This window comes from Penicillium samsonianum (genome assembly GCF_028829775.1).
Source record: "Penicillium samsonianum strain IBT 33392 chromosome Unknown utg000007l_segment0_segment0, whole genome shotgun sequence".
NCBI lineage: Eukaryota > Fungi > Ascomycota > Eurotiomycetes > Eurotiales > Aspergillaceae > Penicillium > Penicillium samsonianum.
This window is the reverse complement of record NW_026643265.1, coordinates 5,302,543-5,329,732: the sequence shown is the minus strand read 5'-3', so window position 1 is coordinate 5,329,732 and position 27,190 is coordinate 5,302,543. Positions and strand designations below refer to the sequence as shown.

The window sequence follows — 27,190 nt, the reverse complement described above, 5'->3', positions numbered from 1 at the left end:
TACCTGAGACATCGACATACGCAAATCCATTCATTCTAACATTTTATGAGATCATTCAGGAACCAAGGAGATACGATTGGCCAAGAAATAGAAGTGGCCGGTATGGAATTAATTGAAACCCCTTGGAAGGGCCAGGGATTCTTATGATTTTCAGCCTTTGAAATTACAATCAACTTGACTTTCAACTAATAACAGGGTGATAATGATTTTCAAATCGCTGTACACGATACTTTGCTAGCCTAGCGTTATTACGAATTGGAATGCAACACCGACTTTTCACCAGGAGTTTCCTCTCTCTCTCTCTTTTCATCAACTCTAAATCTTTGCCTGCCACCTCCACCGGTAGCTCAAACAGGCCCATCTGGCCATCACGAACAAACCAAGTGACACTATCAGAACACTTCCCAAATATGCCACCATGGCTCTCTTCCCGACTTTGTCGAGCATCTCACCACCAATGGGGATACAGATTAGTGTGCTAAGTACCCATTAGCGACAAACTAACAACTGGATTTTGATAACTTACGCAAAGCTGACAATAGAATATGTAAGGCCAAATCTTCCACCAACCTCGCTCGCCCTGGAGATCTGCCCGATGCAGGCTGGTGCAAGACTCAGGAATGATCCTGAAGCCAACCCGAAGATGACCGAGAAGATATAGAGCCCTGTCAGGGAGTTCCCGAACGGCAGCCAGATCACAAACACTGCGAATGCACCCAGAGCAATGAGTGCAGTCTGGGTGTTGATTCTGCCAAACCGATCAGCCACGCCTCCAGCCATCAGTCGTCCTACCGTGGAGGCTCTGTGCCAGACTAGTCAGCTCTTTGCCCGAGACACCATCAACATCCATTGCCACTCACACGTTCAGAACCGCGAGAAGAACCACGCTGGTATTGGTAGAAAACCCCTGCATGATCACATAGGTTGGATAGAGACCCAGACCAGCAAAAACCTCGAGCTCAAGTGCTATCCCAAGTCAGCATTTGTTTTCTACTATCCGGAACCTGGACCGAAATAAACCCACCAAAGATGCCAAATGTCAGCCAGGTAAACCTTGCATCTTGCAAAGAACGCAAGTTGATAGTTGATTTGCTTCTGCCCTTCGGAAGGCGTGCCTTCACCAGAACTGTTCCAAGCACAGACAACACCAGCACTAGCAATGCCAGCAATCGAATTGTCCACTTATATCCAAGATTGGTGAACCCAGCTCTGAGCACAAATGGAAATATCACACCACCAAGACCCGCGCCCGACATCGAAATCCCAATCGCAAGGGCCGCCTTTCGATCGAACCATTGAGGCACACTTGCCAACGCGACTGTGCTCAAGAGGGCGGCACCAGTTCCAGAAAGGACACCAAGTGTAAGAACAAAGTGCCAGTAAAGATAGCTTTCAGCGAGAAGAAGAAAGCCAGTCACATAGCATACGGTACCAGCTATAAGAATGCCTCTGGGGCCATATCGATCAAACATTGGCCCAACCTGGACCGAAATACTCAGACCAAAGAATGTGAACAGCCCTGGAATCCAGCCGACTGCACTGGGCGAGTACCTGGCCAGCTGATGAGAAGCGAAGTAATTTTGCAGAATTCCCGTTGTGTTCATCACGCCGAACGTACTCATCAAGAGAAAGAATGAACCCGCCACAACACACCACGCTTGCAGCCCTCCATCTGGGAATGTGTCGTCGGTGCTATGGCCGGTGAGATGCGTTGTGAGTGTGGATAGCTCGGCTGGGGCTTCGACAATGGAGAATGCCGACTGGGGAGCTTCTTCGTCGAAGTTTGCGTTGTCACTGGTGGGATAACTAGTTGGATATTCAGCCACGCTTGCCGAGGATGATTGCCATGGCTCTTGCACTGGCTCTTGCACGGATGCGTCGGTAGACTTTTGCATAATGTTATTCTCCTCGACTGAAGTGAGACTGGATAACTGCAAAAGAAGCAGCAGAAATGAATGGCAACGCGCCTATCTCAAACAATTTTATAGAATATCTAGGATCCCAGTTATGTGGAGGTGACTCATTACGATATGGGCTTGCATTAGTCTCCATATGATTTCATGGTGGGGTAGAAGAAAAAAGGTTGGAGTATACATCGGCATCACCTTCCGATCTTGAACATGGGGGGATCCCATGGTCGCCAACAAGAGGATATATATTTTGATTCATTCTTTGGAGATTTCGAGTCTCTTGCGTCTCTATTGGCTATTGATTTTCTTTAATTATAGGAGTCATACTTCTTCATTACGATATTCTCACCATCGGCTCCCTTTCCGATATCACATGGACGGCATTGACTGGACATTCATGAAGAAAGGTAAATTTCTGCTAGGAATACATAGGTAGAAATATAAGTCACTTTTGGAATATGCCCAGGTGTTCATATATGTTCGCATATCCTTCTTCTGTAATCCATATGTAGGCATGGATGCAATTAGTCTCTGCGGAGCCACTACCCGATATGTGTATTGGCATATGCATTTCTCCACGGGGTACTCGTATCATATCATAGTTTCCTTTGTCGATCGCAAACCTAGCAATTGGTCCTTATTTGATGAAAATAAGGGTTATGTTGCAGAGTGAGGTTGACGAAGATCAGTGGCATGACACTCGCGCCACCCAGCCCCCCAGTATCCCGCGCCAAAGATCCCGATTTCCTCCATTGTCACTTACTTTGAACTGAGTGGCATGATTTGGAAGTAGACCAGGTGACGTTGTAATGATTTCGTTTGTGAATCACAATTTTTGAATAGCTAGCATATATTTATTCTATTTCTCTTCACAAAGAGCCCGATCATCCAAGATCTACATAAATTTCAATTAAGATCTCCATCCTCCAAAATGTCCGCAACACAATGCACCAGGCTCTTCGCCAGAAACATTCCTCAAGTGAGGCGACAGCGCCCACTACAAAATCCTCGTGTCACTTTCGTTGGCACTCCAGTCCCAAGTCACAACCCTACCATTGACTCCGAAGTTCTACCATATCGACTCTACGAACTCTCACTAAAGAAGATCCGAAAAGAGGCCCACGCTGCTGAGCCCGATCTACGCCATGTTATTGCCGGGATCACAATGCAAAAAGTGGTTTCCAGTGCCGTGCATGATGATCTTCTACACCGAGTGGACATGATCGAAAGCGCAAAATTACCTCCAAGACTACCGATCTTACCAGGTGCCGATGAGCCTTGGGAACATGAGGAAGTCGCATCGAATCAAACATCAAATCCAAATGCGTGGGATATGGAATCTCTCGATCAAGCGCTTTATGAGATGGAACGCGCTAGCAAGAAAGGAAATGTTGCAAAAACTGTTTGTTTTCAGTTAATTAGTGAGATGTAAAAGTTGAGGATCGAATTCATACCCACGCTTGCTATTACCCGTTCAAACCTGTCTTTTGAGTGCCGGTAAACTCCTTCTTGGAATAGCGCTATAAATCTTCCTTTCGTCTCATTTGTATATCATCTCCCTCATATTTAGACATTATTTGTTATTTACACGTTAATTAGTCCTTTAGATGTTATTTGAATGTTACTCGGACGCTGGACGTTACTTAGACATAGTAGACATAGTAGACATTGGATGGACATTATTAGGACGCCTAGACTTTATTTAGACTTAGCTAGCCCTGGATATACGTTAATTAGTAGTTTAAACGTTAGTAGGACGCTACTTAGACGACACGCAGGCTATGTTAGACTTATTTAGACGCCTAGACGTTACTTACACGTTACTCGGACGTTATATCTTAAGCTAAGGCAGCACTTGAATGGCGGCCATAGATCGTTCGTGTGCCGCATAACACAATATTACCCTTTTCCCTGTTTATGCTCCTCGATTTGTGTGCAATACTCAACGGACAGGAATTTTGCCCCTATATCTACATATGTATCTACTCTCCTCACTTACAAGGCCTTTTCTTTTTTCCTTTTTTCTGAAGCCGCCCCCTCTTTGGTTGAACCACTTCTCTTTGCTCACACTTGACACCTGCAGTAAAACTCACTTGCCTGTGACTCAACGTCACCCTCTTTCCCATTGCAAACTCGAGGTTTCATTGCTTTAAAACATTACCGCAGCATCCAACCATGGCTGAAGAAACTAGGCGGTGTCGCACCTGCAATAAAGAGAGGCCGCAAGATGCGTTTCAGGCACCTGAAACTGCAGGGAAGGAGTTCTACAAACTGTGTGAGCCTTGCCGCACAAAGTTCCGAAATGTCAGTATATCAGATGCCCAGATGGGCAAAGCATTCCACTTACTTATCAGGTCCAGACTAAAAACACACAGAAATCGCGAGCTAAAAGGGCGAAAGGAGACAAGGGACGAGCTCGGCCATATTATCTCCCCGAGTCAGCACCCCAAACTGACATCCACACTAGCAACTCGGAGACGGGAACTTTCTCTGAAAGCACCAGTGCCGTGCCGAAAACCACCATGTCTATGCAACCGAATTGTTTACACGCGGATTCCAGCCACAGCAGCCGGGTCACAGTTGCACCGCCCGTTGTCGAAAGTTCTGCGCAAAGCACAACAACCACCACTGTCATCACCATTTCAACCACCGTCGTTTCTAAAAATGTGACGGAAACAACGACAAAACCAGAGCAAGATGCAAAGACTGCACAAGATGGTACCCAGCAGGTCAAAGATGAAGACAAAGAGACACTTTCGAGTGGACCCGAATCTGAGCAGCAAAGCGAAATCGAAGCAGGTATCAACCAGCGTCCTGAATTCTTTGGCTGTCTGCACTGCGAGAAACTTCGCCCATGGCCAATGGCGGGACTTCACATCTGTTTGTTGTGTATTCGGGACTGGAAGTGGTGCACGAAGGGGGAGCACAATCAAGCCAAGGCGAACTTCTTGTGGCATGGCAAGGAACACGATGAGTGTTATATGTGTTATTTTGCGGGCATCTAATGCTTTTTGCCCAGCATGGAGACTGCAGGATTTGTATCTCCACGTGAAGCACCTATACCTAGTGTGTATGGCAGCTCTCATTCCTGATTTCCTTTTTCTGATTATAGTATCCTGGTATTAATTTATACACGATTTTGGTAGATTGAGTGAGTGACTGGAGGTCAAATCCTGAGAGACTCGATAAAGACAAATTGATGGGAGTACAAAATTCATGTCTTTCGAGATGTCTTTTTTGACGTCTTTCGGGGTATTCGGTGAGTACACAAAAAATACCCACTCAATAACTGGCTGACGGATAGGTCAAAAAAACGGGGTTTTAGTAAGTCTTGCATTGTGGTTATTAAGATATCCAATAAAGAGATACATATATTGAGATGCTAATAAAACAGGATCGAAAGCAGAAGGTCTGAACGAGTTGGGAGATCCAAGAGGGAGAGACCGTTGCACGTGACACTCATCAAATCCAAGAGGTCGAGGTTGTGATTCTCAACACTTTGCATCTATGGAACATTTACTCCATACAGTTTACAATTTACAAACTTGAGCCTGCAATTTATCCAGTTCGACTGGCCTCATCTCTGGTTCTTCAATCCATGGCAGTGTCCTGCAGAGTAATGATAATATATCCAATCAAAACTAACTCAATTCGGGCCCAGTCAGAATGGCGGAGTCACTCCACCTACTCACCTCCACGCACCTATCACAGCCTCCAGAGGCGTCGACTAATGTCGAACTAGCCAGTGCCAATGCCATCCGAGTGTAAGAAGGCCCACCGCTCAAGCAAGCAGATCTCGGACTCCCACGTCGGAAATCTGGCTCGCCTAAATCCTGCCGTGTCGTTGGCTCGGGAGAAGAACCCTTCCTTTCATCCCCCCCCCTCCGAGCTTCCCTCGCGCCCCCATGATCGGTGGTACGCAACAATTTGTCCCCGACTCACGAGTCAGGAAGGCTCCGAACCGTCAGTCGCGGTCCTGTAAAGTCTGCCGGCTCCGGAAAGTCAAGGTCCGTTACCCCCGTCATCGTGCTCAGATCGCCCTTGGGGTCGGGACGTTCCCGTACCCATATGATGCGTCCCACTGGTCGTAACGCATCACCCGCAAGGCTAACGTGGATCCGGCTGTCAGTGTGACCGAGTCAAGCCCTGCCACGCCTGCTGTGCCCATGGCTACCCTTCCAAATGCGTGTATGAGCATGTCCCCGACGAAGAAGCCCGCCCCATCAGCCAAGCGGAGGAGATTCGGAACCTGCGGGCGGAGATCCGCGACCTTCGGGGAAGAATAGACAACAAACAGGATGGTACGTTTGCAGGCCCCGCCCACTCTTTTCTGTGGCGTGTGTCAAACCCATGTGGATGTGGAACAATTGCTGATGTCTGTGCAGGATCTGGGGCGCAGGATATCCAGCGCCTGGACAAGCTCGAGAGCTTATTTGAGTCTATTCGCTCTGCACCAAGCCCATTAGTCGATGATCTTGTTCACGATATTCGAACCGCACATGTCGGCCTCAAGAAGGATTTGGTCCCTGTTGGACCATGGGAAGGAACGGAAGGTATGTGGTATAACACTTGCTCGAGAAGTTACCCGTGCTGACAGCCCTAGCGTATGAATCCTACGATTATCCTTCGCGTCCTTCGTCGACTCTGCCGGTTCGGAACCGACTGTTACTAAATTCACCGTGTGAAGACTTCAATAATTTGGAAGCTGAGGATGACGATGACAGCGACTTCGAGCGCATGTCCCTGAGCAGTGGGTCCGACTCGTCTGGCACGATCTCGATTATGAGCATGCAAAGACCCGCGGTGGATGTGTTTGTTGAGAGGTTTGTGGATGCGTTTAGCCCAGAAGTGGATATGAAATCTGGGAGAGCGGGTGCATTGCGAGCTGCCGCTGGGATTCGAATGTTCTCACCACTCATCACAGACGCGTTCGAGGCCGTATCAGTGGCATTCTTTGGTCGTTCTGTGCAGAACAAGCAGATCGAAGCGTCCGGGTTCCGACTTTACCCCCGCGTGCTGCGCGCATTGCAGGATGCGTTGGTGGACCCCGAAAAATGCAAAGCAGAGTCAACACTAGTCACCGTCATTCTCTTGCTCGCTTTCGAGGTTGGTTTCATAGAACGCCCTTTCTCCCCAGTCAATACTAATGTCAGCAGAGTGTCGAACGCACTACTCAGAGTGGTGTCTCGGCTCATGTCCGAGGAGCAGTGCGCTTGATCGAACATCGTGGACCAGAAAACCACATGTATGGGGTTGAACACCTTTTATTTACAGAACTCCGACCATATTGGGTAAGATCACAAACCTTCTCTAATTGCATCTTCTCAATCTAACTAACGGCTCAGATTGGCGCCGCTCTGGCAGCTCGACAACCCTCATTCCTGGCCCGTGAAGAGTGGAAGACCATTCCGTGGTCAGCAGGAACGACCCAAAAAGATATTCTACACCAGCTGCTTGACCTGGCCACCTCGGTCCCGGGTTTACTAGCGGTATCCGATGCCTTCAAAGAAGCACAAATAACATCTGTCATGGGCGCACAAGAGATGGCCGTCAAGCAGTCTACGCTTTGGAACGGAATACGTGAGCTTACAGCCCGTTTCTATCAGTGGTACGAAGACTCGGTTGTCACGTACCCTGACGGGCCACCACAGGAAGCCGAACAAAAAGGCGACCAGGGCTTCCCAATTTTCCAGCGCCGCGACCTCCGCACCGGCGCTACTTTCATCCCTACAAGATTCACATACCCAAACCTGCTACTCGCACAAACCATGTGTGTCTACTACGCCGTGAGATTGATTCTGTCCTCGATCGACACTCGGCCAGAGGATCGCGTCTCGCCCATGGAACAGTACGACTTGGGCTGCGGGATCTGCCGCTCATTGGAGTTTTATATCCTCACTGCACCCGGCAACATGATCAATCGTCTTGCATTCCCCACTCGAGTAGCGTGGGAAGCATTCCCAGATGGAGGTCCAGAGCGCCATTTTATGGTTGAGGTGCTGCAACTAGTTGAGAAGCGGCATGCTCTTGGGCTTTGGGGCAGTTCTATGCCCGAGTTATCTACAAAAGAATCCTCGCCACTGAATACGGGTAGTCCGTAGTGTGGAAGGAAGTGCTCCGTATAGACGTGATGTTAGTTACGATTTAATTATTTTATCATAGGGTTCTGTGATCCAGTTATTTGGACACAATAAGTGTTGCGCTGACAGGCTGTCATTTAAATGAATCCCGACGCCACACATGGGCGTATATGAACGGCCATTGTTCGTCAAGTTCTAATAATGCACGGTTGTTCATCTTATAATAGGTATATAGGGGCTACTCCTTACCTAGGTATTCTTTATGTTCCGCGGCTTCCGGCTATATCTCCCGAATAATCAAATATCTGGGAATCAAAACTAATCACAATAAAACTGCTCCGTATGAATGCCGCAGCTGAAATGATGTATCCAAAGCTCATTTATTATTCTTGCTCTGATTGGATGTTTCCGACTAAACTAGAGCGCATTGGACCTGGTTCCGAAACAGATCGGCAGCCCCCAGCCACTCACAGGGCGATCTCATCGATCAACAATCGATAGTTCGATGAAAATGGGAAAAAAATAGGAGATGTGGGTACCTTACAGAATGTACCTACAGAATCCTTCATAAACAGCATGGGGCCCCATATTACGAATACCTAACACACCTGTCATACAAAATGCCTTCATTCACCAAGTTAGCGCTCGCTGCCCTCGCGGCTACCACAGCCGTCGCAACAGGAATCAACGATTTCTCCTGCAAAAGCTCTTACAACCCAGTTGTCCTCCTGCACGGTCTCGGCGCGACATATTATGAGGACCTGAACTTCATGCAGTACTGGCTGCAAACCCAAGGGTTCTGCACATATGCCAGCACCTATGGTGCATACGATGGCTTCCCATTTGTCGGCGGCTTGAAGGCAATCCACGAGAGCGCCCCTGAAATTGCCGCGTACATCAAAGAAGTCGTGCAAAAGACCGGCAAGAGCAAAGTCGACCTGGTCGGCCACTCCGAGGGTGCTTTCCAATCTCTCTACGTGCCCAAGTTCGAGGGCGTCGCCCACCTGGTCGACAAAATCGCAGCTATCGCACCGCCTACCCATGCCACTACATTCGCCGGCATCTACGAACTCGCATACCAAAATGGCAACCAGTCGCGCGCAGTCGTGGGCGAAGTGCTCGATACCGTCGGCTGCCCTGCTTGCAACGATCTCGGCCCCGATGGCCCGGCCATCACACGTTTGAATGACGGTACTCCTATCGCGCAGCCCGGCAACAGTATCACTATCATTGCGTCCAAGCATGATGAGCTGGTTACTCCCCCGTCCACATCGTTCGTTCACGAGGAGGGTGTGACGAATCGCTGGATCCAGGATACCTGCCCATTGGATCCCGTTGGTCACATTGGCGAAGCCTATGATTTGAACGTCTGGCACTTGGTCAAGAACGTGTTGACCTCGACCCCGGATAAGAAGTTTTTGTGTCTGTTTGGGTCACCCGGTAAATAAAGAGCTTGCGGTTGTGTGAAGCGATTTATTTTATTGTATATAATAACTAATCTTTGAGTGGATAATATCTTATCCCGTCATTGTTCGGGTTTCTTTCGCTTTCTTCTAGCTTCTATATCTGATGTAGTAGTGACATATAGTATAGGCTTTTGAATCAAGTTACAGTGCTTGTCTTTAAAGGTTCAGGTTTTTCTTTATAGATGCAATTGGGAATATTCCCCTTATGGATTCGAGGATAACATTCTAGACAAACAGAAACCCGCCTAATTTGGCCAAAGGAAACATCTACAAAGCAAAAGAATACCAGGATATTACTCTTCGAGTCAGTCGCGTGCCCATCTAGGACTCCTTTGACACCACTTTTTCAAATCATCTAGAAAGTGTCCCAAAATAGGACAAACAAAGAGGAGCAGATATCCGAGTTAGTCCGATATCTAATTTGGTGTGATCTAATGATGATCCTTAGGCTCTCTCTTTGTTTATTTTAACCATATAAACACTCGAGGTGTCTGTCCCCTGGATAAATACCAACTTTCTCTTCGTTTTAGCTGCAATATTAATTTTGGCTAGACGAAGTAGACAGTCTTTGTTAATTGCCCCTTAAGCCTGGGAATATTCTTAGATTGCAAAGGGATAGATCACATATACTGTGTTTGCCCTTACCAAATTGGGAAGCAATTGTTGTTTGGGAGGTGAGACACTGAGAGCAAGTAGCCGTTTGCGACAATTCATCTCAACCCCCGAGAACTCTCGAGAAACACCTCAACCTGTCGATCATCACTCTGACATAGTTCATCTCTGAAACGGTTGCTGCCTTAGGCACATTGGGGTTTCTTCACGGACTTCGGAACTTTCTTTCTCCGCACACTATCTTATCTGCGACGCGCAAGATTAAAAAAATCACCATGTCAGAGCCAGACAACAAACCTGGCTCTGAATCGAACATCCATCGAATTCAAGAGCGATGGGACAGTCTGAATGAGATGTTCCAAAACACCAACACTGAGCCTGCTGAGCCTGTCGGCGCTGCCGATGATCTGGAGGCGGAAATTCGTCAAGCTCAAGCTCAATTGTCCAGACTGAAGAAGCAGCGAGTGCTCATTGATATCAAGCAAAAGGTTGCAGAGGAGGAGAGAGAATTGGAACTGGCTCGCACTCGACTTCTGGCCGTGACCTCTCTGGAAGTTCCCCCCGCCACCCCTGCTCCAACCCCATCCAGGATCGAGCCGAACCAGAACAACAAGGCTGGTATTGATGGAGCCCAAAATAAGGTTGTTGCTGCCCGATCCGAGCAGATTACCGCTCCAGCTCCTGTGACCCAAGCTGCTGATCGTCGTCCTTCCGAGGTCAAGCCATCCGAACCTAAGCCTTCACCTAAACCCGCAAACAACCTAGTGTCCGGTTTGAACCTTGAGCAATTGCGAGCCCTCGCAGCAGCTACCAGGTCCCCCGCCGCACAACCAGTTGTGAAGACTGAATCCCGTTCCAGTCTGCAGCCTTCCGCCCGATCTCTTCGATCTCATCATCCCGATACATCCGTCCAATCCCCACCGGTGCCCAATGTGCCGGTATACAACGGACGAGCTTTGGGGGAGTTCAAGAACTTCTCTATGGGTCTAGAGCGACACTTCGATAAATATCCGGAGTGGTTCAAGATCGATGAGCGCAAGGTCACGCGGGCGCTTAAGCACGTTGCCCTTAATATCGAGGATGAGTGGAAGCGACACATACGTCACCTACCCGCCGAAAAGGTCACCTACGACAGTTTCTGTACCTTCCTAATTCACCAGCTCCAGAACGGAGTGTACCCGGATGTCGCTAGGTCGCGCTATATGGATAGCTATCAACGACCGGGCCAGTCGGTGACTGATTTCTCCAACTGGATGCAGCAGTGGGTCCCACATTTCCCGAATAATGACTCGGAGCGCGACCGCATGCGCCATCTCTTTGAGCATCTGATGAACAGGGTTCGCAACGAGGCTGACAAGACACACTTGGACTTCGATAACTATTACGAGTTTGTCGAATACCTCCAGCGGGTCGAGGATTCCATCGGCAGCCGCGCCGAACATCTTGGTCGCCGGCTTATCAACCCTCGAAAGCGACCTCGCGACGACTAAGTGGTTCGACCTAGTTGAGCGAGCTCTTCGAGACGAAGCTCCGACGAAGCTGACATCATCTTTATTTACATCTGCACACGGATAGATCGGAGGGGGTTTGGGTTTTCTTGCTAGTCAATGGGGGATTTTCCGTGCAATCTTCTTGACTTTTCCGTGTACATACCGGGGCGTTACGAAATCTTTAAAGTAAGGTATTCGTAACTTTTTCATTTTTCATTTTTCTCTCCGATATCAACCGTGATCACTGCGGTCTTTCCCAGTTTAAGCACTAGATCATCTAAAGCATACTCGGAATCCCAACAGCCGGGTTCCTCGCTAGAGCCTCCTTAATCTGCTCCGTGCTGGCATTGATAATACGCTTCCCCCAGCCATGTTCTTCCGTCCAACCACTAAACCTCTCCCCCGAATTCGGCTGATCCCCCCAGATAGACTTGTATTCCTCCTCGGTGAAATACAACGCCTGGCGCTCATGGAAACAAGCCAAGATGGTGGCGCTCGCCTCACCGCTACAGCAGGCGCAGTAACCGGGATTCTCATTGGGGGCGGGAGGTGCCACGGTCCCATCAGCGAGTTCCTTATTCAACATCGTATAGCTGGTGCCGTAGACTTCGTAGATCGGGTCGTCCAGGGAAACGTGGACGAGACGCACTTCGAGGGGCGCATGGTCATCGTAACATTGCTCTCCGAGCTTCAACCAGATGGTGCCGATATCGTTCAGATTGCCGATTCCTTCATAGTCGGGGTGTTCGACGAAGTAGCCGTATTCCTGGGGGATAACGCTTGTCAGGCCTGGTGTAAGGTGAGCGAGTGCTTGAACGGCCTCCGCCAGAGGGAGGGTGCGGAGGGCGTCGATGTGGTCTTGGAGTTTGGAAGCCATGATGTATAATTGCAATGTTACCCAAAGAAGCCTGGGGAGAGGGGGTTTTTTTTCTTCCTTTTATGTTGATGAGGGGCTTGTTTGTTTGTCATTTCTTGGAGCCACGTACTCTGTCCACCTGTTGAATCAAGTGTGTTTGCTGCAGTTGGGAATTGAAGCTGAGTGGCTTGGATGTTGGTAGTTGCCTGGTATTCCCCCACGGACTGCGGTTCTCCGCATATCTGCCTTGCGATACTGTGTAGGGAGTACAACCTTGGCTTCAAAATCCCATCTGCATATTCTCTGTGGTAGTCGAATTTTCCAATATTTGTCCCAGGTTGCTCTGCAATTTTATTGGAGCACTTCCCTCTTGCACAGCCCGATGTTTGGCTACTGGACCCTGGAGATATGCAGGTGCATTGACCCATGGGCGTTCTCTTATTGCTCAGCACTTATCTTTTTTGATCTGAACGAATCGTATATTCAGATCGATGGATCGACTCCCAATAGAATGCAAGGTATATGGATGATCGGAGTGTTTATAGGCCAAAAGGGGAAACCCCCCACTTGGCGGGACCGGCGGGATTCGACAAGGCCAGTGACTTATCGGATTCTGATTTCTGACTTTCTCTTTTTGTATTCTTGGCCTCTGGGCTTTGGTGCTTCTGGGCTTTTGAAAAAGTGTCCTTGCTCTCTGGGATTTGGTCTATTTGTGTTTTGGTTGTTTTGGATGGTTTGGCCGCATTATGGACATGAAATCCGCGCCTTTACCGCCTCGCCAGGCACCTCATCGATATGCTCGTTGGGGATTGCCCCTGGCTGCTGCGGTGCTGGTATTTTTAGTCTGGCCTGTGCCATTACCCGCCTGGAAGGTGAGGGAGCCTTTGGACATTCCAGTCACCTGGGACGAAATCGTTCCTTCGCAGTCGCTGGAGTACCACAATTGCGGCGATGAGTTCCAATGCGCGAGACTGGAAGTGCCGATGGACTACAAACGGACAGATGGAAAAGGTCGCACATTTGCCCTGGCTCTTGTCCGACTGCCGGCCAAAGTCCCAGTCACAGATCCGCGCTATGGAGGCGCGGTTCTGATCAATCCTGGTAAGTTAATTTGGACTTGATATGGTGATCTAAGCTCATAGCCCAGGTGGACCTGGTGGACCGGGAACAATGCAAGCGTTCGTGGCGGGTCGAAATCTCCAGCTGATCATTGATGCGGAGTCCGACCCAAAAGAAACGGGAGAAGAGACTAGCCACAAATATTTTGATATTATCGGATTTGATCCTCGTGGAGTAGGATCCACAACACCTCCAGTGATGTGTTTCCCTGATCCCGTATCCCAAAGGAATTGGGAGTTGCAGGTCTCCACGGAAGGCATGCTGGGAAGTGGACCAGATTCCTTGCGGAGAAACTGGCAGCGGACTCAAGCGCTGAACTCGGGTTGCTCGGTATTTGATATGTCGAGCCTAGGAGCAGATGAACCAATGATGTCTCATGTCAATACACCACTCGTCGCGCAGGACATGTTGACCATCATTGAACGCCATGGAGAATGGCGTGAGAAGGAAGGCCAACGAGCCCAGACAGCACATAACAAGTGCCATGGACTGGATAAAGGAAACGCAATCTTGAAACGCACTAAATGGCACCGTGGAGAAGAGCCACTTCTCTATTGGGGTCGCTCATACGGTACCGTGCTGGGTACCACATTTGCCTCGCTCTTTCCGAAGCGAGTCACACGAGCTGTCCTCGATGGTGTAGTCGACATGGTTAAGTACTACCAAGGAACAGGACCGAGCGTTATTGTTGATGCAGATGCCATCTTTGATCGGTTTGCCCAGTACTGTGATGAGGCTGGACCTGTGGGATGTCCCTTCTATATGGAGGGTGGTCCAGACGCGATCAGGGCAGCGTACTGGCAACTTGAGCAGCAGATTCTCAACACTTCAATTCCTGTCAAGGCATCTGCGGAACGGGGTCCAGAAGTTGTAACTTGGACGGACATCAAAGCGATTCAGCGTGTTGCCATCTACCAGCCACTCCTTGCATTCCCCGTTCTAGCAGAGAGAATGACCGAGTTGGGTAAGGGGAATGCAGTCCCCATGGCTGACTTTAAGCATGGTAGCCACTTCGGCGCATGTCCGTCCAACAAATGCAATCTTGCTGGACCTTGGTCACCAGAATGTGCTACATCAAAAGATAACTTCCTCTATGCAATGGCTGCTATTATGTGCTCGGATGCCGAATATCTGACAACTTTAGATATTGAGCAGTTCCGGGCAGAATGGTCTAGCCTTCTGGCTGACAGTGCATCTCTGGGTGACTATTGGGCGCAATTACAATTGAGCTGTGTTGGATGGAAAGCTAAGGCTAAGTACCCTTTCGCAGGTATGTCCTATTATGATTTCTATGCGTTCGCTACTGACAGGTCTCAGGGCCTTGGGGCACTGCTACTGCTCATCCCATGCTATTCGTATCAAACACTCTGGATCCAGTGACTCCTCTCCATAAGTGTGTATTGGCTCGTCGCTAGTGGCTGTCCAAGCTAACCGCCCCAGTGCCCAACACATGTCCCAGATTTTCCCGGGATCTGGGTTACTCCAGCAAGAATCAGAAGGAGTGAGTAACTCGCAGTAATCCCTCCAGTGATTCACCCCTGATATATTCCATCTAGCACACAACACTCGCAGCCCCATCCATCTGCGTGGCGAAGGCTATTCGCCATTACTTCCAAACTGGCAAACTACCAGTGGTAGGAACTCTCTGTCAAGCTGATTTGAAGCCATTGGTTGGATCTCCGCATCATCACGCGGCGATCAGCCAAAGCTTCAGCCCAGCCGACCGTAAACTGTTCGAGGCATTGATGGCGGAGGTTCAGCGGGCGCCCGTGTTTCCGCTATAAAGATCCACAAACTAGATTTCATGACTGGAGGAACACGTAACCAAGGGGTCTATACAGCCCTGGAGCTAACTATCACTGATGCATTAATGATTCAATGTGCTATGCTAAAGTCCAGTGATTTGATTTTGGTTGATTTTGGTTTTATATTAGCTATTCTTTTTTTTTTCTCAATCCAACCCAGCATGTACTGATTAATATCTCTCTCAACTACTCTCAAATATCACCATATCACCCCCGATCGGCGAGTAATGCGAGAATATCCGCTTGCGGAGAAGCTGGACAACCTCGGCTGACCGGCCAATCCAACATCATCGATAATCAGCAACCCCGCTTCGAGGGGTTTCTCCGCATTAATAGTCATTGGATGACTTTGGAAGCAGATCATATATAATTCCCGTGTGTCTCGATAATTCTCAATCTAGACAACAAGTAATAACCATGGCTCCTCCAACTGCCACCGAGACCCTCGCGAACACTATTAGCATGCAAGCACCACAGTCATCTCAAGCGGCGAGTGCCGAAAAGGCCAAAGTCAAGATGCAGATGCCTAGTATTCCTGTGTTCGAGGATAAGATGAAGGAGCGAGAGTATTTAAAGGGCCGCCTAGCAGCAGCATTCAGAATCTTCGGCGATAAAGGATACGACGAGGGTATGGATGGTCCTACAGCGAAGCATCGAGTTAACAACTAACATTCCCATTAGGTGTCGCTGGGCATATCACCTTGCGCGATCCGGTGGACCCGACAACATTCTGGGTGAATCCCTTCGGCACTGCATTCAAGCTGATGAAGGCATCGGACTTAATCCAGGTCAACCACGATGGAAAGGTCATTGCGGGTGGAGAGAATCGGATGCTGAATGCCGCTGCATTTATGATCCATTCCGCTATCCATGAAGCACGGCCCGAGGTGAACTGCGCTGCACACAGTCACAGTCTCTATGGACGGGCGTTTTGCTCGCTGGGCCGACCGCTCGATATCATCTCTCAAGATGCCTGTGCTTTCCACAATGTATGTTCTTATATTTTCTTTTCAATACTCACCTTGGGAGGGCCCAGCTAACGGGATCAGGACTTGGCGCTCTATTCATCGTTCAAAGGCGTCGTGCTAGCAGAAGAAGAAGGCCAGAACATTGCCAAAGCTCTAGGCAACAAAAAGGCAGCTCTCCTGCAAAACCACGGTCTCCTGACAGTCGGTAACACAATTGAAGAAGCGGTGTTTTGGTTCGTGAGCCTGGAAAAGTGCTGCTACGCTCAACTCCTAGCGGACGCAGCAGCCACCGGACGAGGCGGCCAAACGGTGAAAATTGAAGAAGCCGATGCTGCATTCACTTACAAAACAGTGGGAACTCCGAAGGCTGGCTGGTTCAGTGCGAAGCCCCTATTTGATGTGATCCACGCCGAAACTAAGGGTGAATACTTGGAATGAGACATCCACCCGGTCTAAAGTTAACATATCGGTCGGAATAAATTGTCGGAGAGATTAATATTTTGTACGGAGTACGTGAATTGCAATACGAAACAGTCTTTTGAGTCTTTATCCACCACTAGGACATTCTCCCCTATTGTATATTGTATCAATATTGTTGTCTAATTTGAATACTGGGTAGTGTCACTTCCGGCACCATAAACAGACCATGTTGGGTAAATCCATATGCGGGGCTTCGGAATTGACTGGGCCTAGTTGAGAGAAACGAAGAGAAATTAATGCGTCAATGAGGATGTCTCATGCACTGCAGTTGTCCACATTCACCAGTTAGTCCGGTGTTAGGCTTGTTTTAAGGTGAGACACCCAGCCCTTAAGGGCTTCGGAAGACACTCCGCTTTTAGTAAATTCCACCACTCCACCTGCAGAGATGCGCCTGTATTCTTGCACAAGGAAACTATAAGCCGAAAATTGTTCACACCGATATAAATTGAAACAGATCCATTCTGTAGTATTTAAGATCTCCTAAGTGGCACGAACCTTAGCAACTCAGACAAATATACTTGCAAGTCTTCCAGCTCATAATTATCACAATGCGCTTCATCATACCTTTCCTCACTGCTGCCGGCCTTGCCAGCGCCGGACTGCTAGAAACTATTGTCAAGAGAGATGACTACTGGGGTGGCAGCGTCTCGCTCGGTCCCTCCAAGTCGACCATCGTCAACGCCGTCACGACGTTGATCCCCGGAGCTGCCCCAGAGACTCAGAACGGCGTGCTATTCCTCTGGCCTGGTGTAAGTCTTCGACTCTTCTCAAAGCTCGTCTAGTCACTAACAACCATAGATGTCCAACGGAACCGGCGATCTGGTCCAGACTACCCTCGAAAGCTGGCCTGACAACTCGTGGTGCGGAGCAACCTCCGGCCAGTGGTGTGTACGCGCCAGTGTCTTTGGCAGCTTTGGCCAGCTTGACGGCTCTGGATCACCCGTGAGCGGAACCGACCAGGTGCGGATTGAGTACAACCTGGAGTCTGATGGACAGACCTGGAAGCAGTAAGCAGGAATTCAAGACGGCTAAACACATCACAACTAACATTTGCAGGACCGTCACAAATGGCCAGACTGGTGCCCTGCTTTCAACTTACTCCCACGAATCCGGACCCTACATGCGAGGGTAAGTCAATTTCCAGAAGGATATTTATCGAGGACTATACTGACTTCAGTTAGATACGGCACCGGAACTGAGTGTAACGACAACTGCTCGGGAACTATCGCTGCACAGAAATACGTGAACACGGTTATTACTCTCGCCTCGGCTGATACTACTTTCGGCTCGACGATTGCTAGCGCGGGTGGTGCTACGTATACCGCAGTTTCATCTAGTCAGGGTGGAAAGGTGTGGACTATCAAGCAGATTGATATTCCCTCAATGCATTGAGTGACGGTCGAGAAATTTGTGTTCGAGTGATTGCATTGCGAGTATAAGTTGCCGACGTGGTTTCGTTTTACGAGATTCATATATGAAGGCTATACTGGGAATAACCGTCAATTGTTCAACGAATTAACCGCTTTTATAATCGATATCCCACTTCAAATGCATGCATATTTACAAAACTTCAATTTCACCCCCGATAATCAAGTACTACTTTCAGCCGCACAGGACCAGGGGACGCCGCACCACCAATACCATCCAAGTGTTTTTTCGACTGGATATAAGCATCAACCACCTTCTCAGCATGGGGCGTGATAATGGAGCATCCCTTCCCATTAGCCTGACAGATAGACATTCCCTGCACAGGTTGATTCGCAATCTGCGCCTGAATAGCCGACACATCCCATCCCGACCAGCCATTATTCTCTCCATCACCGAACCCAAACTCGCCCCACGTAGACGAGTATCCGCCCCATTGATCTGTGGGTAGGTGATCACCAGGCGCAGCACCCCAAGCTCCCTCAGAGTCCTCGTCAAAGGCGACATAGCGAGTCTCGCCGGGTGCAAGAGTGAAGGTCAGAGCAGAATGGCCATACCATCCGGTCAATTTACCATCAGGCCCAACCTTGTTCCACACAACCACCGTCCAGGGCACATCGTTTGAACCCGTGAACTGCGCCACGTATTTGTAGGTGTGTGCCTCGGTCGGACTAACGTTGATGATGTTGCTTCCCCAAGGCTTGCCGACATTTCCCTGGTAGTGGATCTCCGTGCCTTTGCCTTTTGGCGGAGTACGTCCTCCGAATCTGTTTGTTGAGAATTGACCTTTCGGTGGTGTTGCGGTCCAGTCCACTGGAATGGGATTGTCTGGTTTTGAGCCTGGGAGGATCTGGTTGACTACTGGGAGATCAGGGAGGACTTCGCTCGGCAAATCGAGTACGGCGTTGATGGGTCCGCCTTTGTTGTTGTGGGGACGTGGTGGAGGTGGGCGTTTTGCTGGAACGGCTTTCTCTTCTTCTAAAGAGCCTTTTGGCAGCGTGTCTGCAAGCGCGGCTTTTTCTGCTTGTGAGGGATTCCCCGGGGATGTGTTTACAACTGGCACAGGGCTGGCTCCCGGGTAGACGGTGACCTTTACGGTATTCGTTGCGGTTTTGCTGATTGTGTGTGTCTTTAAGATGGTAACTGTGCCCTCTACCCCCGTTGGCCTGGGAGCCGGGGGCTCGAGGTGAGTGGGTTGAGGTTGAGCGGGCTTTTTGTTTGTCGGTGCAGGGAGAATAGGCTGAGGCTGCGGCTCACGTTGATGCCAGTGGTCCTCATATGCCTCGGGACGCGCGGGGCTGTGCATGGAATGATCATGCCAATATGGCGTAGGCTCAGGCCTATGTCTGACAAGCGTAAGCGTGCTGTGAATAGTGTTGGTTGGCGCGCAGTTTCCAAAAACGGTTTTCGTGGTGGTGAGGGTAATGGATTCCACCACAAAATCATCTGGGGTGTTATTCACGTTATCCCAGGCGAGATCTCGAAGCTCCAGGTTCTCAATAGGCGGCATCAAGTGGCGATGGCGATGGCGATAGCCATGCGCAGGATGGTGGATACCAGCAAAGGCATACCCAACCAAGCCCGCAAGAAGGAATTGTATAGACACGCGCCCCATTGCAAAATACAAGGGTTGTGACCGACAATTAGCTCCGTGGCAGATTAGGCAGTTGATAATTGACGCGATAGATCAAGGCGTCAATGGGGTTATATTCCAAAAAAAAAGGAGACGCGCTCAGTTAATCGAATCCATGTCTATGGCGCGGTGTTGGCGATTGTCGTATTAGTCGAATAAACACGCGATGTGGGGAAGGTACGTAGCTTTATACAGCCCTTTGAGAAAGGAAAATGCTCTCGCCTCTTCACCTGGAATGCCATCGCACGCTTGGCCTTAGGAGGGCTCCAAAGGGACAGTAGCAGCCCTGAATTCCGGGTTTCCTTGGCTGACCCTTGAAAGGCTGTGAATCAAACTGAATTTTCGAGCAATTGAATAAACATCAATGTAATGTGTATGATGAATTAGATATTTTCTACACAGCCTGAGGAGAATGCGAAAAATAGAAGTACCTCTTGGGAAAGTTATGTTCAATGGGTGCACGTTGAGGTTCGTGCTATGTAGATGTGGCCAGTGTAGCCCCTCGCGTCGCATTCCAGCCCTCAATCACATTCACCCCTCTTTTTTTTTCACGCGTAAAACAGGCTTTAAGGATATTCTATGAGGATGGGGATCATTTGATTTGATTGGCTTGGTCGGTATTGAGTCTGTGGATGTATGGTTGAAGAGATTGATTGGAAATATGTATTTCAATGAGTGTATATATGTATAGAAGATAGGTGCCAAAAAGGAGTGTATATCAACAGAGTATTATGGGCTAAGTCCTCCAACAAAACTCAGAAAACGCACAGAGTAAGAATATAAATGAGAGAATACTATCGAGCGCTTATTTTTCTGCTTTCTTTGTTTTCCTTTCAACGCAAGACTTACAATGCCACGTCCGGTCCGCCTTTCGGAGAGACCATCATGCGCAGGAACCCGAGACCTGGGTTTGCGGGGGTCCGACATCGACCAACTGGGTACCAATAACAGTGGTGACACTGTGGTCAATGCCGTTGAAAACGCAAGTAACGCCCTTAGTGTCGGTTTGAATGTGGGAAATGCTCAGAGGATTCACTATACTAATTAGCGTCTTTGTTTGTTTATAGCGGAATATATAAATGGACATACCAATTTTAACCGATTCACCGTTGGACGGGAAACTCTGGGTAAACTGAGCATTGGCAGCTCCAAGGAAAGTGACATGCACTTGATCCCCTCCGGTAGAACCAGGAGTGGAAGGAGGTGCAGGGGATGAATGCGACCCCTGGGCCTGGCAAGATGCAGTCACCTGGGTCTGTGGAGGACCAACATCCACCAATTGGGCTCCGTTGACGATTGTCACACTGTGATCAATGCCATTAAAGGTACACTGAACCCCGGCAGTGTTGGATGAGATGTGCGAGATGCTCAATGGGTTTTCTAAAGAAGGTTAGCATACTTTCAGTCCAGATGCATGACATAACAAGGGACGTACTAATCGAGACAACGGACCCGTCAGTAGGGATGCTTTGAGTGAATTGGGCGTCGGCGGCGCCAATGAAGGTGATCTCAGCTTGATTGTCTCTTTGTTTGACAGGAATCGCACTAGCAGTAGCTGCATATCCAGCAAAGAGACCGAGAATTGTCGAGGCCTTCATTTTTAGACAAAAAGAATGGAAGATTCAAGATTGTTAAGAGTGTAGTAAAAGGTTGTCGACACAGATGATCAATGAGATACCGAAGCGCTTTATATACCTTTTGCTCTATACTTCGTATTTCTCCAAGACAAGCCTGCAGCAGGATCATAATACTAGTTTCTAATATTAGATGAGGTATTCTTTTCCATGGTAGAGCGGACTGTGGCGCTGGGATGACTACTATCTATGTAGAGCATAGCCCTATTTTGGTAAACGGAGAAAACCTTGGAATGAATGAGAACACTCAGATGATATGTTTTAGATGACCCAAGGTCCCCAATTTTATTTCGTATAGGCGTTAAAGTGCAGTTGAAGTCAAGGTAGAGAAGTTGAAAGTTACTTTGCACATTTTATGTAGGAATATGATTGGGTGATTTAATCGAATATCCGATGATTATTGCCCAGAGTATGCATAATTTAGTCACCTAATTGCTGTACTTGTAGTTATTCTGGGGTGTGCTTAACACATCTATATTACACATTCAATGCGTCATTGATATTATATAAATCGTTATTTCCTGGTCCAAGAGACCCTGTGACTGCGGAACTGGCCGACCCCTCTACCCCCAGATTTTTGGTTCTCAAATCTCGTATCGCCAACCTGTCTCATAATCATGAGCCCTTCATGTTTGTTATTTGGTTCTTTTTCTTTACAGCTTGCCGATTTCCCGCGGGCGCAATGGGATCGGATTTGGGTATGTCCATGACCACCCCCTCCTTGACCTTGATTTCTTTTTCGTCGTTTTCTGGTCAGCACCTCAACACGCCACCCAATGTGCTATATACAACCACCTATTCACACTACATTCTAGACAAGGTTTCTAGGGTCGATAGGTAGAGCGTGCTGACCAGTAATTCCAACTCGGCTCCGGGGAATGATGCCCAACAATTAGAGATACCAATAGGATAACTACCTTGTGGCTCCTTAGGAAGCGTTCTCTGATATATCTTTGGCTTTCTCCATACGAGCTGCAGCGGCATCGTGACCCGGCTCGGCACAACGCAAGTCGATAGGGTTCGAGATATACTAAATTCCTTCTCACGGGAAACAAGACGATAACGAAATCAACTAGAACGATCCATATCTGATCATCGGCGTATAAACGCGGGCCCGCGTAAGTTGGGGTCACCGTGGACACTGACACAAGGATTCACGAGAGTGGCACTCTGGCCTTGATGAGGGTCACATTAAAACAGAACTGAAAATAAGGACCTAGATGGTGGGCTGGAAATTCATAAGGATGGGTTCAACCGAGGACCGCCTATCCGAGGTCCCGTGATCGGGGTCGGAACAACACCTAGGGGGCAGCCCCGGGCTCCGGGGTAACGTAGGGCGGGCCCCGCTCTTGGCATTTCGGAATCCGCGGACCCCATGGAATGACCAACCGCTACCCACTTTATTCATCTATTCCTTAAAATTGACACTTTGCTTCGTAATACTGGTGTGGAAAAATTGATAATTGTATATGAAGCTTGATAATCAGTATTGAGAGCTGATCCCTGGGTAAATCGAGAATATGGCATCTCAGTATGTTTCCATCCATTACTATAAAACAGCTGAACCCTCTCCCAATTCCATGCTTTTTATCTGCAAGCACATCCTTATTCTGTCATCCTTCTAAGAATCACTCAAACTTCCCACCGGACACCAATTTGTCAACATGCGCCTAGCAATTGCAGGGTCGGGTGACCTGGCCTGTTATCTCGTCGAGGAGTTCACCGCAAAGGGCCATGATGTGGTGGTGTTATCCCGCAGCCTGAAACCTCGACTCAATGGTCTGCCGAAGGTGACACAAGTGGTAATTGACTACTCGGTGGAGTCAATTGTCAATGCGATTTCGGACTGCGAAGCCATGATCTCCACGATTCTCGACTATTCAGAGGGGTTTGTGGATGTACACCTTGCCCTGATCGAGGCGTGCCAGCAGAGCCGCATCTGCAAGCGCTTCATTCCCTCTGAGTTTGGCGGCAACATTGAAACACACCCCCATCAGCCCGAGTTCTACTTCAGCACACGCGAGCCTGTACGGAAAGTGCTTCGTGAGCAAACCGAGTTGGAATGGACATTGGTTTCTGTGGGCTGGTTGATTGACTACGTCGTCCCGAGCAAGAATCGATATCTCAAGGATATCGGGCCTGCGTTTCCAATTGACGTCGCCAATCAAACAATGGTCATCCCAGGTACTGGAACCGAGCCGTTTAATGTCACATGTGCCCGGGATGTAGCGAAGAGTCTTGTCGCTTTGTTGGAAAGCGCAAAGTGGGACAATTACACCTACATCACCGGGGAGAAGACATGCTGGGCAGACATTAGCCGCGCCTTCGCCCAGAAGTATCCTGCGCTTTCTGTATCTCACAAAGCTCTGGCAGAAATACAGCAGGAGGCGATGAGTGGAGGTGATGACGCTATTTTCGCTGAATATCAACTTTTCTCTGTCACTGGAGCAGCTTGCTTCGACGATGCCACGGTCCAGGACCAGAGGGAGAGATATTTCCAAGGGATCCACTTTCGAAAAGTCCAGGATCTCCTTGAAGCCGTCGATAAGGACGATCAGATCATAGTTTGATTGTGTTCGAGAAACTTTATGGTTACAATGTGTTGTGACAGTCGCATGCCGATGCCTTGTTTGTCAGGTTGCCACCTAGCTATTCAACCTAGCTAGCTTCTTGTTTGTTGTAGAGAATCAATCCTTTTATCTCCTCTCTTTGCTCCCTTGGTGGTCACATCACAATTAAATATGCGGCTTTCTTTAAATCCATCGTCGAAACTAGATATGTATATGTTGTCATTGCGGCCTTTGCAGGCATAGAACAATGAAAAAAGCCTTACACTCTTTGCCACTTTAGGGTGGTCTGGCACTTGCTATCCTTATGAAGGTTAGGCCTTATTACTGAACACCTAATTACAAGCTAGAGCTTGCACAGATAAGTAAGGCTGACCAATCAGGAGTTTGTTGCAAAATATGTGGACATCCATGGATGTATTTGCACTGCCAACCTTCCAAGGTTGGAAGCAGACATGGCTGTAATCGTAGCCTGACCGACAAGGCCATAAGGCCACAAAGGTTTTATTTCTCATCAAATCCTTCACTGCTGCATATCCTTCAGTTTGGCCACAATGACTTCTGTTGGAGACACTGCAGGGATCAACTTCTCCAAATCATCACCAGTCAACCCCACAATCCACTGCCAATAATGCCCACATGAAGGTGACATTCCGCCCAGCTTATCAAGAATCCGTGCGCGCTAAACCCTTTGGGGGAAAAGATGCGCCGTGTGACCAACTGACCAATCAGATGGCCACAGGTGCGCGAAAGATTTTCCCAAAAGGGAAATCCCAGGGGAGGACCCAGGGTTTGTGCGAATATAAATGCATTGCCGTGCCCATCTTTGCAGAAACTATCCTCCCTTGAATATTATCAATAATAATAATGGCGAGCCTTCACCCTTTTGACCCAATCACACCTGGGGAGATCCAATTGGCGGTCTCCGTTCTGGAATCCGCTTTCCCCGGTGCCAAGCTGCGCTACAAACGCATCGATCTCCAGGAACCCGCCAAGCATGAGGTTGTCCCTTTCCTCGAGGCTGAGCGCCGAGGTGAAGTTCGCCCGCGTAAACCGGCACGCTTGCTGATGGTGCTCTTCCACCGATTGGACAATGGGTCATTCTTCAAGGCTCTGATCAACGCAGACACCAAGTCCATCGTGTCGGCGAAAGAGCTGCCCAAGGACGTCCAGGGTCCACTGGACGTCGATGAGATGCTGGAGATTGAGGAGCTCTGTCTCAACCATCCAGCTGTCAAGGCCGAAATTGAAAAGTTGAAGCTTCCGGCTGGCCACACCGTCTGCTTGGATCCGTGGATCTACGGCACCGAGGATGCCAAGGAGACTCGGCGTTTGTTCCAGTGCTACATGTACATTGTGGCCACCGACCACCCTCAGAACAACCAGTATTCACTCCCTTGCAAATTTTCCCCGGTGTTTGATGGCATCAGTCGCAAACTGGTCCGTATGGATTACCTGCCTGGCGGAGCCGATACCCAAAGCACTGAGACGCAGCCTTGGAAGCAGGTGCCTACTGTGCAATACGCACATGATTTGCTGGATGAGCCCCTGCGCACTGATCTGAAGCCATACATTGTCCAGCAACCAGAGGGGGCGTCATTTAATGTCATTGGGAATGCCGTGTCATGGCAGAAGTGGCGTTTCAGAGTGGGCTTCAACAACCGAGAGGGTTTGGTGCTGCACAATGTTACCTACGATGGTCGTAACACCTTCTACCGTCTGTCATTCTCTGAGATGACGGTCCCCTATGCCGGTATGTTCTACTACTTTCCGTATGGCAACACATCTAATTTATTCTAGATCCCCGTGCTCCCTACCACCGCAAGCAAGCCTTTGACGTTGGCGACGTGGGCTTCGGTATCACAGCCAACCAACTGAGTCTCGGCTGCGACTGTCTCGGTCACATCAAGTATTTCGACGGTTATCGCACGGATGCACAGGGAGCACCAATTCAACTAAAGAATGTCATTTGTATGCACGAGCAGGATAATGGGTTGCAACATAAGCACACCAATTACCGCACTGGTGCGGCAACTGTCGTCCGAAACCGCCAGCTCGTGGTTCAGATGATCTGCACCGTTGCGAACTACGAATATATCTTCGCTTTCATCCTCGACCAAGCAGCCAATATTGAGCTCGAGGTGCGAGCAACCGGTATCCTCTCGACGGTGCCCTTCGAGAACGATAATGGCCAAACCGTGCCATGGGGCACGAACGTCGGACCAGGCGTTATGGCCCCATTCCACCAACACATGTTCTCCCTCCGTATTGACCCTGCCATCGACGGCTACAAAAACACTATTTACTACGAAGAGAGCGTGCCCATGCCCGAGGATGATAGCAACCCATGGCTCGTCGGGTACACCACAGAAAAGAACGTTATCAAATCCAGCGGCAGTGCCTCAACCAGCGTCGACCGCCACCGCGTCTTCAAGATCCGGAACGACTCTGTCGTCAACCCCATCACCCACCACCCTATCGCATACAAGCTGCAAACCATGCCAAGTCAGATGCTCCTCGCACACCCGAACTCATTTGGCTCGAAGCGGGCCCGTTTCGCGACCCGCCCTATCTGGGTTACCAAATACCAGGATGACGAGCTATTCGCCGCCGGCGAATTTACAAACCAGAGCAAGAAGTCAGAAGGCGTGGAAGTATGGGCTGGACGGAACGACCCAGTCGAAAACGAAGACGTTGTTCTCTGGCACAGTATGTTATCCCATCTAACCTCTCCTGCAATGGTAGCTAACTGTTCTTAGCATTTGGCCTCACTCATAACCCCCGCATTGAGGACTTCCCTGTCATGCCGATGGAACGAGTCAGCGTGATGCTCAAGCCAGATGGTTTCTTCACTAAGAACCCTGCACTGGATGTGCCGGCTTCGAGTCAGTCTTTCAACCAGTCAACCTTGCACCCCGAGCCGGCTTGCTGTGCGGGCCCTCAGGAGCGAGGGCAGATGAAGTTGTAGATGGATATTATATGTCTAATGAGATGGGGAGGTGACCTATGTAAATAAATGCTCTGGCATAGAAGCAAATATAACGAAGATATTGCGGTTCAATGCACACTGTGGAAATGTGTCCACATTTATCACCTTAATTCTAGAATGTCTCTACTTATATTTACAAAAGCAATGGTCTCTTCG

General features: G+C 49.0%; 14 protein-coding genes across 14 annotated transcripts; 10 read left to right on the top strand and 4 right to left on the bottom strand.

Moving 5' to 3' along the window:
• Window positions 1–290: 290 nt before the first annotated feature.
• On the bottom strand, window positions 291–2,087 carry N7471_012914 (uncharacterized protein). The gene is made up of 4 exons (XM_057285633.1): window positions 1,025–2,087; window positions 861–966; window positions 527–802; window positions 291–478 (listed from the first exon to the last, which is right to left on the bottom strand). The coding sequence occupies exons 1-4, from the start codon at window positions 1,893–1,895 to the stop codon at window positions 316–318; spliced, it is 1,416 nt and encodes a 471-aa protein (XP_057131899.1). The 5' UTR covers window positions 1,896–2,087; the 3' UTR covers window positions 291–315.
• Window positions 2,088–2,841: 754 nt separating this feature from the next.
• On the top strand, window positions 2,842–3,342 carry N7471_012913 (uncharacterized protein; the record flags this gene model as incomplete). Its single annotated transcript, XM_057285632.1, has 1 exon — window positions 2,842–3,342. The coding sequence occupies one exon, from the start codon at window positions 2,842–2,844 to the stop codon at window positions 3,340–3,342; it is 501 nt and encodes a 166-aa protein (XP_057131898.1).
• A 743-nt stretch (window positions 3,343–4,085) lies between these two features.
• Window positions 4,086–4,915, top strand: N7471_012912 (uncharacterized protein; the record flags this gene model as incomplete). Its single annotated transcript, XM_057285631.1, has 2 exons — window positions 4,086–4,214; window positions 4,286–4,915. 2 exons carry the CDS (start codon window positions 4,086–4,088, stop codon window positions 4,913–4,915), a joined length of 759 nt encoding a protein of 252 aa, XP_057131897.1.
• Window positions 4,916–5,815: 900 nt separating this feature from the next.
• Window positions 5,816–8,011, top strand: N7471_012911 (uncharacterized protein; the record flags this gene model as incomplete). Its single annotated transcript, XM_057285630.1, has 6 exons — window positions 5,816–5,917; window positions 6,040–6,211; window positions 6,296–6,463; window positions 6,514–7,016; window positions 7,067–7,201; window positions 7,256–8,011. The coding sequence occupies 6 exons, from the start codon at window positions 5,816–5,818 to the stop codon at window positions 8,009–8,011; spliced, it is 1,836 nt and encodes a 611-aa protein (XP_057131896.1).
• Window positions 8,012–8,610: 599 nt separating this feature from the next.
• Window positions 8,611–9,438, top strand: N7471_012910 (esterase/lipase family protein; the record flags this gene model as incomplete). Its single annotated transcript, XM_057285629.1, has 1 exon — window positions 8,611–9,438. The coding sequence occupies one exon, from the start codon at window positions 8,611–8,613 to the stop codon at window positions 9,436–9,438; it is 828 nt and encodes a 275-aa protein (XP_057131895.1).
• Window positions 9,439–10,343: 905 nt separating this feature from the next.
• Window positions 10,344–11,558, top strand: N7471_012909 (uncharacterized protein; the record flags this gene model as incomplete). Its single annotated transcript, XM_057285628.1, has 1 exon — window positions 10,344–11,558. One exon carries the CDS (start codon window positions 10,344–10,346, stop codon window positions 11,556–11,558), a length of 1,215 nt encoding a protein of 404 aa, XP_057131894.1.
• Window positions 11,559–11,835: 277 nt separating this feature from the next.
• Window positions 11,836–12,435, bottom strand: N7471_012908 (uncharacterized protein; the record flags this gene model as incomplete). Its single annotated transcript, XM_057285627.1, has 1 exon — window positions 11,836–12,435. One exon carries the CDS (start codon window positions 12,433–12,435, stop codon window positions 11,836–11,838), a length of 600 nt encoding a protein of 199 aa, XP_057131893.1.
• Window positions 12,436–13,160: 725 nt separating this feature from the next.
• On the top strand, window positions 13,161–15,317 carry N7471_012907 (alpha/beta hydrolase; the record flags this gene model as incomplete). The annotated part of the gene is made up of 5 exons (XM_057285626.1): window positions 13,161–13,515; window positions 13,562–14,803; window positions 14,851–14,926; window positions 14,974–15,034; window positions 15,090–15,317. 5 exons carry the CDS (start codon window positions 13,161–13,163, stop codon window positions 15,315–15,317), a joined length of 1,962 nt encoding a protein of 653 aa, XP_057131892.1.
• A 438-nt stretch (window positions 15,318–15,755) lies between these two features.
• N7471_012906 (class II aldolase/adducin family protein) lies at window positions 15,756–16,857 on the top strand (the record flags this gene model as incomplete). The annotated part of the gene is made up of 3 exons (XM_057285625.1): window positions 15,756–15,966; window positions 16,020–16,327; window positions 16,388–16,857. The coding sequence occupies 3 exons, from the start codon at window positions 15,756–15,758 to the stop codon at window positions 16,742–16,744; spliced, it is 876 nt and encodes a 291-aa protein (XP_057131891.1). The 3' UTR covers window positions 16,745–16,857.
• A 477-nt stretch (window positions 16,858–17,334) lies between these two features.
• N7471_012905 (uncharacterized protein) lies at window positions 17,335–18,360 on the top strand (the record flags this gene model as incomplete). The annotated part of the gene is made up of 4 exons (XM_057285624.1): window positions 17,335–17,535; window positions 17,585–17,793; window positions 17,843–17,914; window positions 17,968–18,360. The coding sequence occupies 4 exons, from the start codon at window positions 17,335–17,337 to the stop codon at window positions 18,176–18,178; spliced, it is 693 nt and encodes a 230-aa protein (XP_057131890.1). The 3' UTR covers window positions 18,179–18,360.
• A 2-nt stretch (window positions 18,361–18,362) lies between these two features.
• On the bottom strand, window positions 18,363–19,826 carry N7471_012904 (uncharacterized protein; the record flags this gene model as incomplete). Its single annotated transcript, XM_057285623.1, has 1 exon — window positions 18,363–19,826. The coding sequence occupies one exon, from the start codon at window positions 19,824–19,826 to the stop codon at window positions 18,363–18,365; it is 1,464 nt and encodes a 487-aa protein (XP_057131889.1).
• A 901-nt stretch (window positions 19,827–20,727) lies between these two features.
• Window positions 20,728–21,442, bottom strand: N7471_012903 (uncharacterized protein; the record flags this gene model as incomplete). Its single annotated transcript, XM_057285622.1, has 3 exons — window positions 20,728–20,879; window positions 20,934–21,224; window positions 21,280–21,442. 3 exons carry the CDS (start codon window positions 21,440–21,442, stop codon window positions 20,728–20,730), a joined length of 606 nt encoding a protein of 201 aa, XP_057131888.1.
• Window positions 21,443–23,142: 1,700 nt separating this feature from the next.
• On the top strand, window positions 23,143–24,048 carry N7471_012902 (uncharacterized protein; the record flags this gene model as incomplete). The annotated part of the gene is made up of 1 exon (XM_057285621.1): window positions 23,143–24,048. The coding sequence occupies one exon, from the start codon at window positions 23,143–23,145 to the stop codon at window positions 24,046–24,048; it is 906 nt and encodes a 301-aa protein (XP_057131887.1).
• An 864-nt stretch (window positions 24,049–24,912) lies between these two features.
• On the top strand, window positions 24,913–27,013 carry N7471_012901 (uncharacterized protein; the record flags this gene model as incomplete). The annotated part of the gene is made up of 3 exons (XM_057285620.1): window positions 24,913–25,798; window positions 25,846–26,754; window positions 26,805–27,013. The coding sequence occupies 3 exons, from the start codon at window positions 24,913–24,915 to the stop codon at window positions 27,011–27,013; spliced, it is 2,004 nt and encodes a 667-aa protein (XP_057131886.1).
• Between the last annotated feature and the right edge of the window lie 177 nt (window positions 27,014–27,190).

Excerpts from the sequence above, each read along its gene's own strand:
- N7471_012914 (XM_057285633.1), bottom strand. The coding sequence starts at position 1,895 with ATGCAAAAGTCTACCGACGCATCCGTGCAAGAGCCAGTGCAAGAGCCA. Across the intron at positions 803-860 it reads CTTCTCGCGGTTCTGAACGT|AGCCTCCACGGTAGGACGAC; the intron begins GTGAGTGGCAAT and ends AGTCTGGCACAG. Across the intron at positions 479-526 it reads TATTCTATTGTCAGCTTTGC|CACACTAATCTGTATCCCCA; the intron begins GTAAGTTATCAA and ends ATGGGTACTTAG.